At 53.9% G+C, this 15,306-nt stretch overlaps 2 protein-coding genes across 8 annotated transcripts in view; one reads left to right on the top strand and one right to left on the bottom strand.

The window, feature by feature from the left end:
* DNMT3A (DNA methyltransferase 3 alpha) overlaps positions 1-3,845 on the top strand; it is an 84,475-nt gene extending 80,630 nt beyond the window's left edge. For 5 of the 7 annotated variants that reach the window (XM_083432553.1, XM_083432557.1, XM_083432558.1 and 2 more), the window contains 4 exons: positions 161-246; positions 503-572; positions 1,552-1,670; positions 2,634-3,845. In XM_083432553.1, coding sequence (XP_083288679.1) covers positions 161-246; positions 503-572; positions 1,552-1,670; positions 2,634-2,775 — 417 coding nt within the window. In that variant the 3' untranslated portion in view covers positions 2,776-3,845. Of the gene's footprint in view, positions 1-160; positions 301-502; positions 573-1,551; positions 1,671-2,633 lie in introns of all 7 variants that reach the window. The other 2 variants (XM_083432555.1, XM_083432554.1) reach the window with 1 other exon arrangement.
* OST4 (oligosaccharyltransferase complex subunit 4, non-catalytic) overlaps positions 1-15,306 on the bottom strand; it is a 247,664-nt gene that overhangs the window by 119,656 nt on the left and 112,702 nt on the right. The gene's annotated exons all lie outside the window — the stretch shown is intronic.

Genomic DNA, 15,306 nt, shown 5'->3' with positions numbered 1-15,306 from the left:
GGCAAGGCGGGCGCTGCGCCACTGAGCGGGGGCAGGCACTCGCTGGAAAGGTCTGGAGGGCCTGAGCCCCAAAACGCAGCTCTGCCTGGGGTGGAGGGCAGCCCGTCCCCCTGCCCGCCCCGTGACGCCTTCCTCCTCCCCCCTTCTCTCTCGGCTGCAGTCCAACCCGGTGATGATCGATGCCAAAGAGGTCTCGGCAGCGCACAGAGCCCGCTACTTCTGGGGGAACCTGCCCGGCATGAACAGGTTGGTCAGAGGTCTGGCGCCAACACCCAGAAACCCGCCCGTGCCAAGGAAGCGGTGAGGTCCTGACAGAACCCTGCCTGCCTTGCGACAAATAATAATAATAGATTAAAGCTTGAGCCCGCTTGCCAGCTCCTCTGGCATGCATCTGTGAGGAGGGGGCTTGGGGGGGCCCAGGAGGTGGGAGTCTTGCGGGGAGGGGCGTTGAGGCTCCCGGGATCCCTGTTCTGGGCTGATCAGTTGTCTGTTTCCCCTGCAGGCCGTTGGCTTCAACTGTGAATGATAAGTTGGAACTGCAGGAGTGTCTGGAGCACGGCAGGATAGCCAAGGTGAGTGCGGGGAATTGGGGCCAGTAGGGGAAAGGGCCTCTAGTTGAGGAAGGAAAGAAGGAGGAGTCACCAAGTGGTCGGACCTCACAGGCAGGGAAGGCCACCCACCTGGGTACAATAATAATATAATAATTTATTATTTGTACCCTGCCCATCTGGCTGGGTTTCCCCAGCCACTCTGGGCGGCTTCCAACAAGGATTAAAAATACATTAAAATATCACACATTAAAAACTTCCCTGAACAGGGCTGCGTTCAGATGTCTTTTAAATGTCAGGTAGTTGTTTATATCTTTGAAATCTGGTGGGAGGGCGTTCCACAGGGTGGGTGCCACCACGGAGAAGGCCCTCTGCCTGGTTCCCTGTAACTGGGCTTCTCGCAGGGAGGGAACCGCCAGAAGGCCCTCGGAGCTGGACCTCAGTGTCCGGGCAGAACGATCGGGGTGGAGATGCTCCTTCAGGTATACTGAGACGAGGCTGTTTAGAGCTTTAAAGGTCAGCACCAGCACTTTGAATTGTGCTTGGAAATTTACTGGCTTTCAAAGAGAACCAGACCAGTTCCTGGAGGAGGAGAGGGCTGGGAGAGACTCCTGCTCTGTCTCCACAGTCCAAGGCAGCCATGTGGCCCCTGAATCCCAGTTCGAGGGCAGAGTTGCCCTTGTGTTCGATTCCCTCTGGAGCAGCTGCTTGGCCCCTGTGAGCCTTTGAAGGGCCACGGGCCTGATCCAGCAGCTTCTCCTTCTATCCTTATGAGAACAAGCCAAGGGTACCCTCTTCTGCTGAAGCTGCCAGTGCCCCTGCAGTTGCTGGTCAGAGTTGGGGGCCACAGGAGTCCCCTGCTGAGGAAGGGCAGGGGGGTCAGGCAAAGCGGGGGCTGGGGGGGCGAGGCGCCCGCTTCATGGGCTGGGACGGGGGCAGGATGGACATCCTGCAGCCACCCTCCCCGGCTGACCTTGCCTCCGCCCTCTGTGCTCCCGCCCAGTTCAGCAAAGTGCGAACCATCACCACTCGCTCCAACTCCATCAAGCAAGGCAAAGACCAGCATTTCCCCGTCTTCATGAACGAAAAGGAAGACATTCTGTGGTGCACCGAGATGGAGAGGTGGGTGCCTGCCTTCCTGGCGAGGGGGGGGGCTGGGGGGTGCTGGGGGCTCCCTTCCCACTTGAGGCATTCCCAAAGCAAAGGAAGGATTGAACTCTGATTAATAAGAATACACACAGAGGCTTGAAGCAGCAAGACTTTGGGAAGGGTGCATATAATAATCTCTGTCCACCCCTTGGCCCAGGTCGTTTTATTCACAAAAGAACTTTTTACAGAGTGTTCGTAAGAACCAATCAGATTTCTTCTGAGCATTTCAACAAACCTCACTTGGGGACATAGTTAAACTACCAAAACTAATTAAGCACACATATTTCTGGGGTAAACAAAACAGTACTACAAAGGAGTGCATTTGGCAACCCCGGGAGGTGATAAACAAGCAATATACATGATAAGGAAGATGACCAGGAGGACAGCGATCATTATCACCTTTATGTGAAACCTGTTTCCTGGCCCTAAGATTAACATCCTAAGATTAACATATCAGAAAAGCTACATCAAAGAAATTGCCCCCTGTCTTTGATGACCCAGGACGCCTGCCTGTCTCAGTGTGTGTAAGTCTAAGTGTGTACGTGACTGGTCAAGAGAGAGAAATGGAACAGGGATGCAGAGGTGTGGATTGACCAAGAATCATATCAAAATAGTTTAAACCCAGTCAACGCAATGCTTTCATTGCTGACACAGATGGCTTACTCTATATTTGTTATAATTCCTCATAGCAATCCCACCTGATCACTACACCACTTGACTATTCTGTGCTGTGGAGCAGGAATGGGGGGCTGGCTGGCTGGCTGGAGTCCTGGCTCCCTGCACATGGGCATAGCTGTCAGTGTTTCCCTTTTTTAAAGGGAAATCCCCTTGTTCCAAATAGGGTTCCTCGTGAGAAAAGAGAAAAGTTGGCAGCTATGCCTCCGGGGCCTGCTGGGTGCTGGGTGCTGACTGCCTTCACCCTTTCTGTCCCCGCAGGGTCTTTGGCTTCCCGGTCCACTACACCGACGTCTCGAACATGAGCCGCCTGGCGAGGCAGAGACTCCTGGGTCGCTCCTGGAGTGTGCCAGTGATCCGCCACCTCTTTGCCCCCCTGAAGGAGTACTTTGCCTGCGTCTAAAGAGACACCCGCCCTCGGAACTGGCAAAGCAGAGGAGGAGGAGGAGGAGGCGTCTCAAACACAACCCCCCCCCCCGAACAGAAGAGAAGGGGCACCAGAGAGGAGGAGGAGGAGGTGGCTGGTGGGCAAGAGGGAGGGAGGGAGAGGACGGGCCCCCCCACCCACGGGAGGGTCTACCACCCGCCCATCCTCTCCCCGGGTCAAACCGCCCCAGACCAACCGACCGGCCCCCCTTTTCTGTTGGTGATCCTTCAATTTCCTGCTCTTTCTGGACGGCTTTGCCTCGTCCGTTGGGTTTCCACCTCTCCTCGGCTGAGCCCCGGGCACGGAGCCCGGCGGTCCGGGCGCCCACGGGCGTGTGCCCCCCCTGCCAGCCTCCGCAACGGAGGAGGAGAGCCCAGAGCTGAGCGGGCCTTGGGGCGACAGCTTCGCCCCTGCTCAGTCGAGGAGCACAAAGGGAGGTGCCGGGGGGGACCTCCTCGCGTCTACCAGCGCCATTCCTGCGGCGGAGGGTGGGGGCGCAGGCCCGGAAGCTGCCCGCCCCTCCCTCCCCGCCCCCTCCCACCCTGCCCCCCTTCCCCACAGTATTTGGGTGCCTACCAGGCCGGAGACCTTGACCAGTCCAGCTCCTACAGCCGCTCTTACCTCTTGTTTACAGTTTATATATATGTGAGAGTTACGTGAGAGAAATGTCTATATATATAAAAAAAAGGTACTGTTACTGCTGTACAACTGACTTTCAAAATGGTGCTTCTACATCAAGGGAGAGGGCGCACCCGTGGCAGCTTAAGGGGGGGGCTCCATGTGCTGGCCCCCGGGGGGCTTCTCAGAAAGGGAGGGCAGGCGGGCTAGCAAGGGCGGGTGCCGCTCTCTGCCCTGGGTGTCATGCAATAATGCTTACCCCCCGCAAAAGGCGACCCTCAGGCCAGGGGCCCCACCCACCCACCCTCCGCAGTGTCCCAAATAGTGGCCCCCACGTAAACTGGTGCTTTCTCACAAGGGGGGGGCCCTGGGTGTCCTCCCCAGCAGGCAGACCGGGCACCCGACTCAGCCGAGGTCTTTCTTTCCTCCATTTCGCAGGCTCAGCAGTGGGGGGGGGGTCCATAAGGTGTGGGAGGTAGATAAAGGGGGTGCCCTTTGGCACCCACCCCTCCCCATTTCTCTGTAAACGCAGGGGCGTTTCGGGGTCCGTGCCGTGGCTGCCCCCTTCCACCCGCGGCTGATGTGAACGGCAGGGCTCCTGTTTTGCTTGAACAGGCTCCGGCTGTGCTACCCGTCCCCCCCCCCGGCTGCCCCCCAACCCACCCTTTGCAAGGCCCCCCACCCTACAAATACAGGGTTGAGGGGCAGCTCCTCCCAGGGTCCTTGCGCAGAGGGCGGCGGGCTTCCTGGGCTCTGCCTCCCTTGGCAATTGTGTGCACTTTAGTCCTTTGGGGCAGGAGGGTGCAGAGAGCGGCCAGCTTGGCCCCCCACCCCTCGGGGCGCGGCCTGGGAGGCTGCTTCTCCCTTCCACTTGTGGGGAGGGCTCCCAGCAGGGCCCGAAGCCCTTGGTGCTAACGGGGAGCCGGGTTGGGGGTCCCCCGCTGCCCCCCGCCTCTGCCTCCCCCCCCCCGCCGTCTTCCCTGCGTTCATGGTGCTCTCAGAGGCAGCGGCTTGGTGCTGAGGCAACGCTCAGGCGCAGGGGGGCCAGGTCTGCAGGAGACTGCCGGCCCCCGCCCCACTTCTCCTCCCCCCCCCAGCGGGTGAAGCAGTTGCAGCTGGCAGGGATGCTCTCTGGTCTCGGTGCTAACTGGGGAGCAGGCAGGCAGGCGGGGGCCTCCTCTCCCTTCCCCTCAAACTGTGAAAGGTGCTGGGGTCTCGCTCAGGACCCGATGGGGAAGCCAAGGGAGGGGGCACTGGGGGGGCTGTCTGGCAGCACGCGCTCCCAGCCGCCTCCCTGGCAGGTGGGCAGGCAGGCACCTCCCTCTCTGCAGCCCCCCTGGGCGGGCGGCACTTTGATGGCCCCCACCCACTGGCCACAAGGGGGTGGGAGAGAGAAGGAGGGGGCCGCCTTTGGGCTTACTTTAGTCTAACTTCTTTGGTGCTATGCGGGACGCCTGGGGCCCCCTCCCGGCCGTGACCTGTCCCTTTGGGGGGGCTTCCCACCCGGGCCAAAGAGAGCCCACGGAGCGCCCCCAGCCCCTGACCAGGGAAGCTTATCTTGGCAGAGAATCGAAGGTGGGGAGGGGGCAGCGGCCCCTCCCCACAGAGCCTTCCTTCCAGCGACTGTTGGCTCAGTGGGGGGGGGGGGGCTGGCCGCCATTCCCAAATTCAGCAGCTAATAGCTGGATTCCCCAGTTGCTGCCCCCCTCCCTTAGGTCTGCCTGGCAGACCCTCTTTCTGAGCAGCCCAGCTTCATGGAACTCCCCCCACCCCCCCAGACCCCTCCCCAAACTGGAAGTGGCCTCTCGGGAAAACCTCCTGTCTGTTTTGTCTTTTCAGCCCCCCAACTCCCCCCCCCCCAAGGCGTCCCGCTGTATTTGTCTTGGATCTGTTTTGCTGTCTGCTACAGAATCCACCTGCTTCCCCCCGGGGGGGCGAGAGGAAGACAGGGGGGGAGGATGGGGGGTGGCTTTAGGGACCGGCTTGACTCTGGTCTCCTCTTGCGATAAAGAGCCCCCCCCCCTCCCGCCAGGTTGCAGAGCCCTAGACTGAAAAGCGGAGCAACCGGACTGCCCCCCCCCCCCACTTGCCTGAATTCCTTTGTCGACCACAGAAGGATATGGGGGCAACTAAGGTGCTAAAAAAATATCCCTCTTTTATCACAAATCTCTATTGTTAACTTAAGTCTGCTGTCTGGACAATGACTGTTTTTTTTGTTTTCTTGTAGTGGAGTTTTAAAAGAGCTCTATTATTTTACTCTTATATATTATTATTAAAAAAAAGAAAAAAGGCATTTTAACTTTGTACTTGAAACCTTTAAGGAAAGATTTCATGTGTTTTAGCCTAGGCATTGAAGTAGCTGAGACGCTTTTACTGTTTGTGGGAAATCATGTATTCATGCTGAAGAAATAAATCTTGTCAAGATCCTGGGAAGAGCTCGGCCACGTTCCCTGCTCTCCAGCCGTCGCTGCCGCCTTCCCGACATTCCATGCCGCTGACCGCCTCCCCGCCCCCCCCCCTGCACCCAGCAACACCCCCCCCCCCCACTTTACTTTTCTTTGCTAGGATGATTTTGGGATGCGCCATCCTTTCTGCCGCTTTCCCCCCCGCCGCCTCTCTCTTTTTTTTTAGGGTTGCTTCTATATTTATTGACAAATAAATAATGTACATTTCAGAGTATGGTTCTGCTATGCCAGGGGTGGAAAGTGGGGGGGGGGGTTGGAGGCCCAGCCCTCCACCCCCGCCGGGCAGGCTGTTGTATCTCTGTGTAAGTATTGCTCGTGACATAGCTGTTTTATAAAAATAATTAAAAGGTCCATGGTGCCGCAGATGTTAGAAAGTCTGTCCGTTCCGCCTCCATCCCATCCTTTGCGTTTTTTTTTCCCATTTGTGCCCAGGACACTCGAGGAAGGAAAGGCTCCTTTGCTGATGTACTTTGTGCTGGAGAACACTTGAATAAATGTTCTGTTTTGTGCAAAAAGGAAAAGCGAAAAAGCCCCGGAGCCTGTCTGCCGTCATGTGCTTTTTGTCGCCCTCGTGCTCCGAGCGTTCTTGGGAGCGGCAGGGTGGCTCTTGCTGGGAGGCCGGGGGCACAGGCAGGCCCCCCCGGGGGTCTCTCCTAGCAGAGAAGTCCGCTCTCACAAAAGGGTCAGGGGGATCCACCAGGCCACATGCTTCACACATCCACGCCCTTCGGTCGCTGGCCCTGGGAAGGCTGCCTTCGCACCCCGAGAAGAAGGCAACGTGCCTTTTTTATGGGAACCGGCCGCTACTGCTGGTAAAACGCCTGTCTAAAGCAGGATCTACTTCTGACAACTTGCCCTTACCCAGCTGACATCAAAAGAATACCCAATTTCTACAGAGTTCTGTGTTATTTAGTTGCATATATGCAGTTGAGATTCCTGCAGGATCCTTGGGCAGCGTTTGAAATCCACCAATTGGCCTCTTGTGACCAAGTGAAGGTGCCCAGGTGCCTGGTGTCTCCACCTGGAGGTGCCTGCCTGCCTGCCTGCCTGCCTGTGGATCTTGCCCATTTTCACACACAAGCAACACATCATGTAGAAATCTAACCGTGATATTTTATCTGCACAATCTGAATGAATTTCAGGAACCAAAAAGTCCTGAAAAATACAACTTTAGAGCCAACCAAATGGCGACTAGGCATTCCGTTACCCTGCCTTAAGGAGCCATTTGGCGCCTCACTGATAAATCTCTGGAGTTTTTAACGCTGCCCTTGAGGTTCCTTCCAACTCTGATTCCATGCTCAATGTTTACTATTTAAGCAGAAGACAAAAGTGCCAGGTAACCACTATAATTCAAATACGGGTTGCGTTTGGGAATGTGTCTTTTAACGAGAGCCTGCTTTTCAGGTGTAATCTTGCCAGGCCTGGATGTAGTGCCAACTCCAAGCACTAAACCTGGGTATAGCGGCAAGACGGTACCCGCATCTTATTTCACTGATTGCTGTTAGTTACTAATTTTTCTTTAAGACAAACCCCCCCCCCCAGTCTAGCACTCTTGAGACAAGGTCAGAGGTCCTGTGAAGGACCACCAGGTCTGCGTGTGCCGCTGGGCAAAAAGCACAGGTTCAAATTACACCACACATGGGGTGGAGAGGGAGAAGGAAGGATGCGAAACATGTTTCAAATGCTTCTTTGGCTCCCTAGAAAGTCACCTGGAAGCCATTTGATTTGATTGTCACTTAGAAATCAACACAAGCCACACAACTCTCCCCCGCCAAAAAAGAAACCCAGAGAGGACTCCCTCTCAACTGGGAAATAAGTCAATATGATAAAAGGTGTGAGAAGCGCTTTAAGGGTTTAATGGTGCTGGGAGAACAAGGAAGGTCTTATTCCCCTGCTGCCTCAGTGCTCAGCCCCCCAGCACAGCAAATGACCCCCCCTGCTCCATTCTAGGCACTCTGGGGCCCTGCCTGTGTTTCCCCTAGCATAGATTTAGGAAGGTGGTATCCTGCCATTCCGTATCTTCCCAGGGTGGCCTACGCAACATCGACAAAGATTACAGTGACGGTAGCCAGAGTCATGCTTTGTAGCCGCAAAAATAGGGTTTGGGGGCAGTGAGATGCAGCCTCATGCCAGCTTTACACACACCTTGATCTGCTGCCCAGGATTTGGGCCCCATAGGCCAGGGGTAGGCAACATAAGGCCCGTGGGCTGGATCCGGCCCAATCGCCTTCTCAATCCAGCCCACGGATGGTCCAGGAATCAGCATGTTTTTACATGAGTTGAATGCATCCTTTTATTTAAAATGCATCTCTGGGTTATTTGTGGGGCATAGGAATTCGTTAATATTTTCCCCCAAAAAATATAGTCCGGCCCCCAAAAGGTCTGAGGGACAGTGGACCGGCCCACAGCTGAAAAAGGTTGCTGACCCCTGTCATACACCTTCAAGCAGAGGACTGTTCTGCAAACTAGGACACCCCGCCAGCTTTCACGGCCTGGGAGGGGCAGCTGGGTAGTTTTCAGTAGACCCCAGCAAAGAGTTGTCTAGAAAAGATGAAAGTTGCATGGAAACAAGATGTCTGAGAGAGATGGCTTTCTCAGCTTGTATCTCTCACACTCCTTGGGCACCCCAACATCAGGCTCCGACCCCCAAACGCTCGTCCTCTTGCCCTTCCCCAGGGGACCAGACTTCTCAGCCCAGGACTTCTGAGGCACCAACAAGGCAAACTCCAGGGACCGCAGGACCTCATCTTAGAAAAAGATGAGGCCCAGTGGGTCATTTGCACAACCTCTGAAGGGGCTTGCCTTCACTTCCTTAGGCAGAGATGTTCCCTGCTGCTTTTGGGCAGTTTCTGCCCTATCCACAGTTTAAATCAATCTATTATTTGCCAGTGCCATGCATATATGCGGTTGTGTGCAAGTCAAATGCACGTAAGAGGGGAGACGCCTGAACTTGGAATGTTTTCTGCTAAAAAGACAGCACACAGAGTGGCTAAGAATAAGAAAAAATATATAAGCTGCAACCACCACACTACGATTCAAAGTGCCACTGAGGAATAGGAGTTCTCTCTTCAACAGCCATGGGGGTTGGGCTTGGCAGATACACTGCGGGTGGGCAGGGGGAAGCTGGCACAGCCTCAGGAGAGGGGCTGCCTGCATTGGTGTCCCTGAGTGGGAAAAGGAAGGGGATGCCCCTGCTTTCACTGGGCTGGGTTCAAGGTACTGTGAAGGGGAGAGGCTTACAGGGGGTGCGACACCCAAGAACAGCTGCTGCAGAAGAGGTCTTGCCAGCCAGCGTCTAAGACCCAGGTTTTAGCATTCTGGGTGCCCTGCCAGATAAGACCAAAGAGGGCCCCATCCAGCCCAGCATCCTCACCCCATCATGAGGCACACAAGCAGAGCTCCAAGGCGACGGGTAGCTGGATGAACAACAACCTAAAACATTTGTGGTCTCTACAGGGCATGCAAACACCTTTGTACTGGAGGCAGACCTGGAGATCTGCTGGGCATCATCTGATGATAGCTTCACAAGGCACAGTCTGCACCAGATGAAGCAGACTCGAACCCATGGCTTCAAGTTAACACGAAAGGAGATTCCAAGTAGATGCCGGGAAGAACTTTATGACAGTAAGAGCTGCTCAGCAGTGGAACAGACGCCCTCAGAGGTGGTGGACTCTCCTTCCTTGGAGGTTTCTAAGCAGAGGTTGGCTAGCCATCTGTCTTGGGTGTTTTAGTTGAGATTCCTGCAGTGCGGGAGACCCTCAGGGTCCTTTCCATGATTCTAGGCTGAGTCCTGAGGTCAGACCGAATGCTGTTGCTGTCGGCCTGGGTATCCCCAGAAAGGGAGGAGAGCATTCAGTGCCTGAAGGGCCAAATCCCCCTTGCAACTCAGGCCCCTCTTCCAGCTGGGAGGCTGAGCCTCGAGAGGGTCCGCTTCCTTTAATCCTCTGCAGGTACAGCTGAAAGAGGAGCACCTCTGAGTAATCCAACTTGGGGCTCACCAGGCAGGACCTTCCACAGGCCGCCCAGGCCTGAAAAGCAGCCAGGCAGGCCATTCGCTGTCCAAGGTACCAGCCAGGAGAAAAAATATTCTGCGGAAAGCGAGAGCTTTCCAATGCAGAGCTTCAGGCTCTCCCTCCGTCACTCTCACTGCATTCACCACTTGATTCTTCTAAAATACTTCAAGCAGATGAAAATGAGCTGAACTTGCTAGGCATCTGGGTAGGCCGGGTGTGGGCCTGCGCTTGTTTGTATGCATGCTACTCTCTACTGAAGGAGTGTTGGGAAACGGACTACAAAAGTCACGGTTTCTTCAAAAGACATCACGACAAACAGGACTGATATTAGCAACTGAATCCCTGAGATTATTCTTACTGACTCTCAAGCCCACCGCCGACTGCTTGACAAAGATCTGCAGAGCCCACATTCAAAACTCTTGTGTGCATGAGCTGCCGCCTTCTCCTGGATAGTGAGGAATGTGGGGCATTCCCTGACTCTCGGACAACAGCAAGGCAAGGCGGGCATGACATGAGCCCAGCCGCTGGGCGCACACTGGCAATGCCCAGTCCAGAAAGCTCTAATGGAGATAAACCACACCAACCCCTGAACTCCCATTTGCACCTGCGTCTAAGTCACCAGACGCTGGGCAGTCTGGCCACCTCACTGCCCAGAAGGAATGGTGTCTGACTGCAAGGCCCAAAACATCACACCGGTGAGGGACTTGGGTGCCATGTGGGCAGCAAGAAAGGGGAAAAAGGACTGGCTAGGAGACTAGAACATCCCCTCTAGCCTTAGTTTCCCTGTTAATCCCAGGGGCGTTAATTTAAAATGGAACTGCAGTGTGGTCTATGACCCAGGAGGTGGTGCCCTGGCGTCAGAATTGACGCCTAACATTTCAGTGCTGCCATGCTATCTTTGAGACACCTTCCTGAGCCTCACCCTTTTCCTCTGGGAGGCTGCCTTCCCCAGCCCTGTTCCCTGCCCCATAAGCTCATCTCTGGCACCAGCTGCCCAGCCCAGTCAAGATGATGCCCAAAAGTGCCCCAAGCGGTTATTCCTTTTTATTCCTTAAGCTTAAATTCTGATTATTTTTCCTCTTACTGGCCCTGCACCTTCCTCCTCTCGGGCATTCCTATGGCACAGCTCCTCAATGCATCACGGGGCTACAGTTATCCTCCTTGCACACTCATAACACCACACACAACCACCTCAGCTCTGTGGCCTGCTGCATAAATTATTATTTATTTCAACAGATTGTTGGCCTGCCTGCCTTAAAAATAGTTCAAGACCGCTGTCAACATTGCTAGGAAATCTGTCATCAAAATTAAATTATGATTCTGTGAGGAGGGGAAGCCAGTGAGCAGAGCAGAGAGAGCCACCCTTTGACATCGCTGCAACCACGTCCATTAGACAAGCCATACCAGGCTCCCAGCATCATAATAAGGCAATGAAACCCCATTTTCTGAAACTCATAAATTCACCCCCCAAAAAGCCAAATAAATGATTTTATTTCATTCCAGAAGGTAATAAAATTGTGATCCGGGGATGGAACCTGACTCGTGACGTGAATGGAACAGGGATGTCATAATGCTCAAGATGCGCCCTCACATACTTTGGATACCCATCCCAATTGCTAAACTGGGTGTTAGCAGTCCCGGCAAAGGGACCAGACTAAGGTGTTACCAGAACCACAATACCCAGCTGGAAAGCCCATCCCCAGAGGGGAATGAGACCAAATTAATGAGAACAAATAAACAGTGTTAACCAAGTTGTAACGACAAAAGGACACGGAGATACTTTCTTCTGCCAGTGTGAGACAGATGTTGCCACAATGCATGACTGACTGATGATGTCACACGTGCACAACATGTGTGTCACACCTTACGGAGCACTGGCACTCTAGGCTCATCAGCCGGGTCATGCCAGAGAGCCCAAGTTTCAGCCCTCCAGTGCTACCCTGCAGATGAGTACAGTGTGTCTGCCCTTCGGACAGAAAGACACTCTGGACTTGTCAGCAGCATTGTGCCGTGCCAGAGATGCAGCCCTTTGGCGCAGCCCTGCTGACGAGCCCAGAGCACCTTTCTGTCCAGAGGAGAAGGCACACTGTGTTCGTCAGCAGCATTGCGCTGGAGGGCTGGATCTGTGGCATGACTGCGCCCATGAACCCAGAGCGCCGGTGCTTTGTATGGCGTCACACACACGTGACAACATTGATGAGCTGGATGCCATCGCTCCAACCCAGAGAAGTAGAACAGCGCATTGTGTTGCTGACACTTACAGATCTTCTTCTTCTTCTTTGGCGATCCCTTGTAGCCGAGTAAGATTGTCTTCCATGAACACCGTCTTAACAGTGAGTCCGTACATGACTGTGGAGGCGAGTTCTGGATCCACATGTCCTTCCACAGTGGGGACATTGGTTTCCGGGCAGGAGTTGATCACGGTGTGGATTTGCCAAGCGTGCCTTCCTCTTAGCACATTTCTCCCTTGCGTCCTGAGTTCGAGTGTCTTCAAAGTCCATGGTACCTTTGTCCATGGTAAAGGCTGTTCTCCAACTGGAGCACTCGCAGGCCAGTGTTTCCCAATTGTTGGTGGTTATACTACATTTAAAAAAAAAAAAATTGCCTTGAGACTGTCTTTAAACCTCTTTTGTTGACCACCAGCATTACACTTTCCATTTTTAAGTTCGGAATCTACCGGCCTTTCTGGAAGCTGACCTAACAGAAATTTGCCACTGGACCTGCAAGCCTGTGAGTCAATCGAGAGCAAGATCAGTTGGGAGCATGAAAGGCAGAGGAACCCTTCTGCCATGGCAGTAGAGGAGGAGGGCCCAATCCCTGAGATCTGGCGTGATCATTTCCAGGAGGCCATGGGCTTTGCCTGCCAAAGCACAGAGCCTTCAGCAGAGCCACAGCTTTGGTAGCTACAGATTCCCATAACCAGAGTGGTGCTGCACCAGTTCAGAGGCACCGGTGGTGGGAATGTGGATGACCTCTACAGTTAAAGTCTTGCCAGAGCAGACCAATCTGCAGAGCAGGCTGTGTTGTACAGGGTGATTCTAATAGTCTGTGGGCTTCTTCTGTGTAGCTGCATGTCTGCAGCTGTGTGAGCTGCCTTGGGGACCTGTGAGTCAAAAGACACAATAGGAATGTAAAGAAAGTGATCCTTGACCTTGAAAGTGCCCAGGGCTCATCTTGAAAAGCACTTTTTAAAAGACAGCGGTATTTTTAAAGACAAGTCATCTGTTCAGGGCAACAGAGGAAAAGAATGGGTATTTTTAATATATGAAATCCCTTTAAAAGACTGTAAGTTAATGAGTTCCTCTCTGATAGCCTCTTGCTCTGTAAATTCAGTACACCACACTCAGAGGACAGGCACAAGGCAACCCACCACGTTCTCCTGGCTTTCTTAGCAATGCCACTGCCGAGGTTTTTCCAAATAAGATCACCGACCTCGGGGTCCCCTTCTCCTTCGGGAAGACCTCTCCCCTCCTGACGGGAAGGAGACCCCGGTTCAGAGGGTCTTCCCCTGGCTTCTCCCTCTCCTGCCCCAGACTCAGCCCCCCATGTGACGCCTGTCTGTCCATCCGTCTGCCTGCCTGCCTGCCTTCCCCAGAGGCTCCACCGGCTCTTCCTCTGGCCAGAGACCAGATTCTCCTCAGAGAGGATGGAGGCTCCATCCAGAGCCACTTCTCCCTCAGTCCAGGCCTCTCCAAATCCCTGTTTCTGCCCCCTCCCCAAAGGAGCCCTGTCTCACTTGAAGGCCTCTTTGGAGAAGCTTCGCTTTTCAGGGTTGACTTTTTACTATGGCTTTATATGTGCTGGAAGCTGCCCAGAGGGGGAATCCAGCCAGATGGAAGGGGTATAAATGATTAAAAATTATCATTATTATTATTATTATTATTTGCACTTTCCCTTATGAGAAACTGCTCCTTTTATTTTTCCTCCCAAAGTGCTGGCTTCGCCCCATCTGGCTGGCTGGGGAGCCAATCAGAGAGTGGCTCCAGCCCCCTGGTGACGTTCCAGAGGATCTGCATCCCCGACTCTGGTCTGGCTCTGCTGTCAATCATAGCATCCCTCAGAGAAGGGCTGCTGCGACTGACATACGTGCAAACCAGTTAGAGCTCCAGGACGGAGGGAGGCGTGTTTTCTCAAAAGTTCCTCCGTACGGTGGCAGAAGAGGATGCCAGAAGCAGAAGGCAGCTTTCAGCCCAGCAGAATCCAACCTCAGCTGCCTATGCTCAAGGGAAGAGGGTGCCCATGCTCACTTGTCATTTCTGATCTCGCCAAGCTCCAAATACAGAGCACTGAAGCTGTGCTTATAATGATTATTCATTATTGTATCTAATTTCAATTATAAATATGCAGCTATTAGTGGTCAAGGGAAAAGTGTGGGGAGACCCAGGGGGTGGGGATGGGAGCTCTGCAAGGAACAGAGAAATCCCCTAATTTGGGGCATGGGCACATGGCTGCCACATGTTCTGTGAGGGAGGCAGAGAGTGGGACAGCAGGGTGGTCCTGGGGGAACCTGGAGCCCAGTGTGTGGCAGTCATGAAAAAGCAAATCCCAGGCTAGGGATCGTTTGGAAAGAAATTGAAAATTAAACTGCCAATATCATGCCATTACAGACATCTATGGTGCTATCTCATTTGGAATATTGTGTGCAGTTCTGGTTGCCCCACCTCAAAGAGGATATTGTAGAGCTGGACAAAGTCTAGAAAAGGGCCACCAAAATTATCAAGGGAATGGAGACAGTGGTTCCCCTGTGAAGGAAGGCTGAAGGGTTTGGGAGTTTTCAGTCTAGAGAGAAGGCAAGAAAGAGGCGATGCAGAGGTTTATAGTTATGCATGGCGTGGGAAAAGTTGATGAAGGAAAGCTTCCCTCCCTTTCTATGACACCAGAACCTGCAGGCATCCAGTGAAGCTGAATGTTGGAAGACTCAGAACAGATGGAAGAAAACGCTTATTCACATGGCACATAGTTAAACTATGGAGAATGTTCCTGCAAGAGGCAGGGATGGCCAGCAGTTGGGATGGCTCTAAAAGAGGACTGGACAAAGTAATGGCAGTTGTTGTTGAGTCATTTAGTCGTGTCCGACTCTTCATGACCCCCTGGACCAGAACACGCCAGGCACTCCTGTCTTCCACTGCCTCCCGCAGTTTGGTCAGACTCATGCTGGTAGCTTCAAGAACACTGTCCCACCATCTCGTCCTCCGTCATCCCCTTCTCCTTGCGCCCTCCATCTTTCCCAACATCAGGGTCTTTTCCAGGGAGTCTTCTCTTCTCATGAGGTGGCCCAAGTCTTGGAGCCTCAGCTTCACGATCTGTCCTTCCAGTGAGCACTCAGTAATGGCGGAGGAGAGGGCTGTTGATGGCTGTGGCCTTGTCCTTGAATCCTCCTGTCGCCTTTCCCTGGGGGGCATCTGGTTGGT

Source organism: Podarcis tiliguerta (genome assembly GCF_965153285.1).
Source record: "Podarcis tiliguerta genome assembly, chromosome: 3".
In the NCBI taxonomy this organism is placed as follows: Eukaryota; Metazoa; Chordata; class Lepidosauria; order Squamata; family Lacertidae; genus Podarcis; species Podarcis tiliguerta.
The sequence above is the reverse complement of the archived record's forward strand: the minus strand, read 5'-3'. Positions and strand labels throughout refer to the sequence as shown.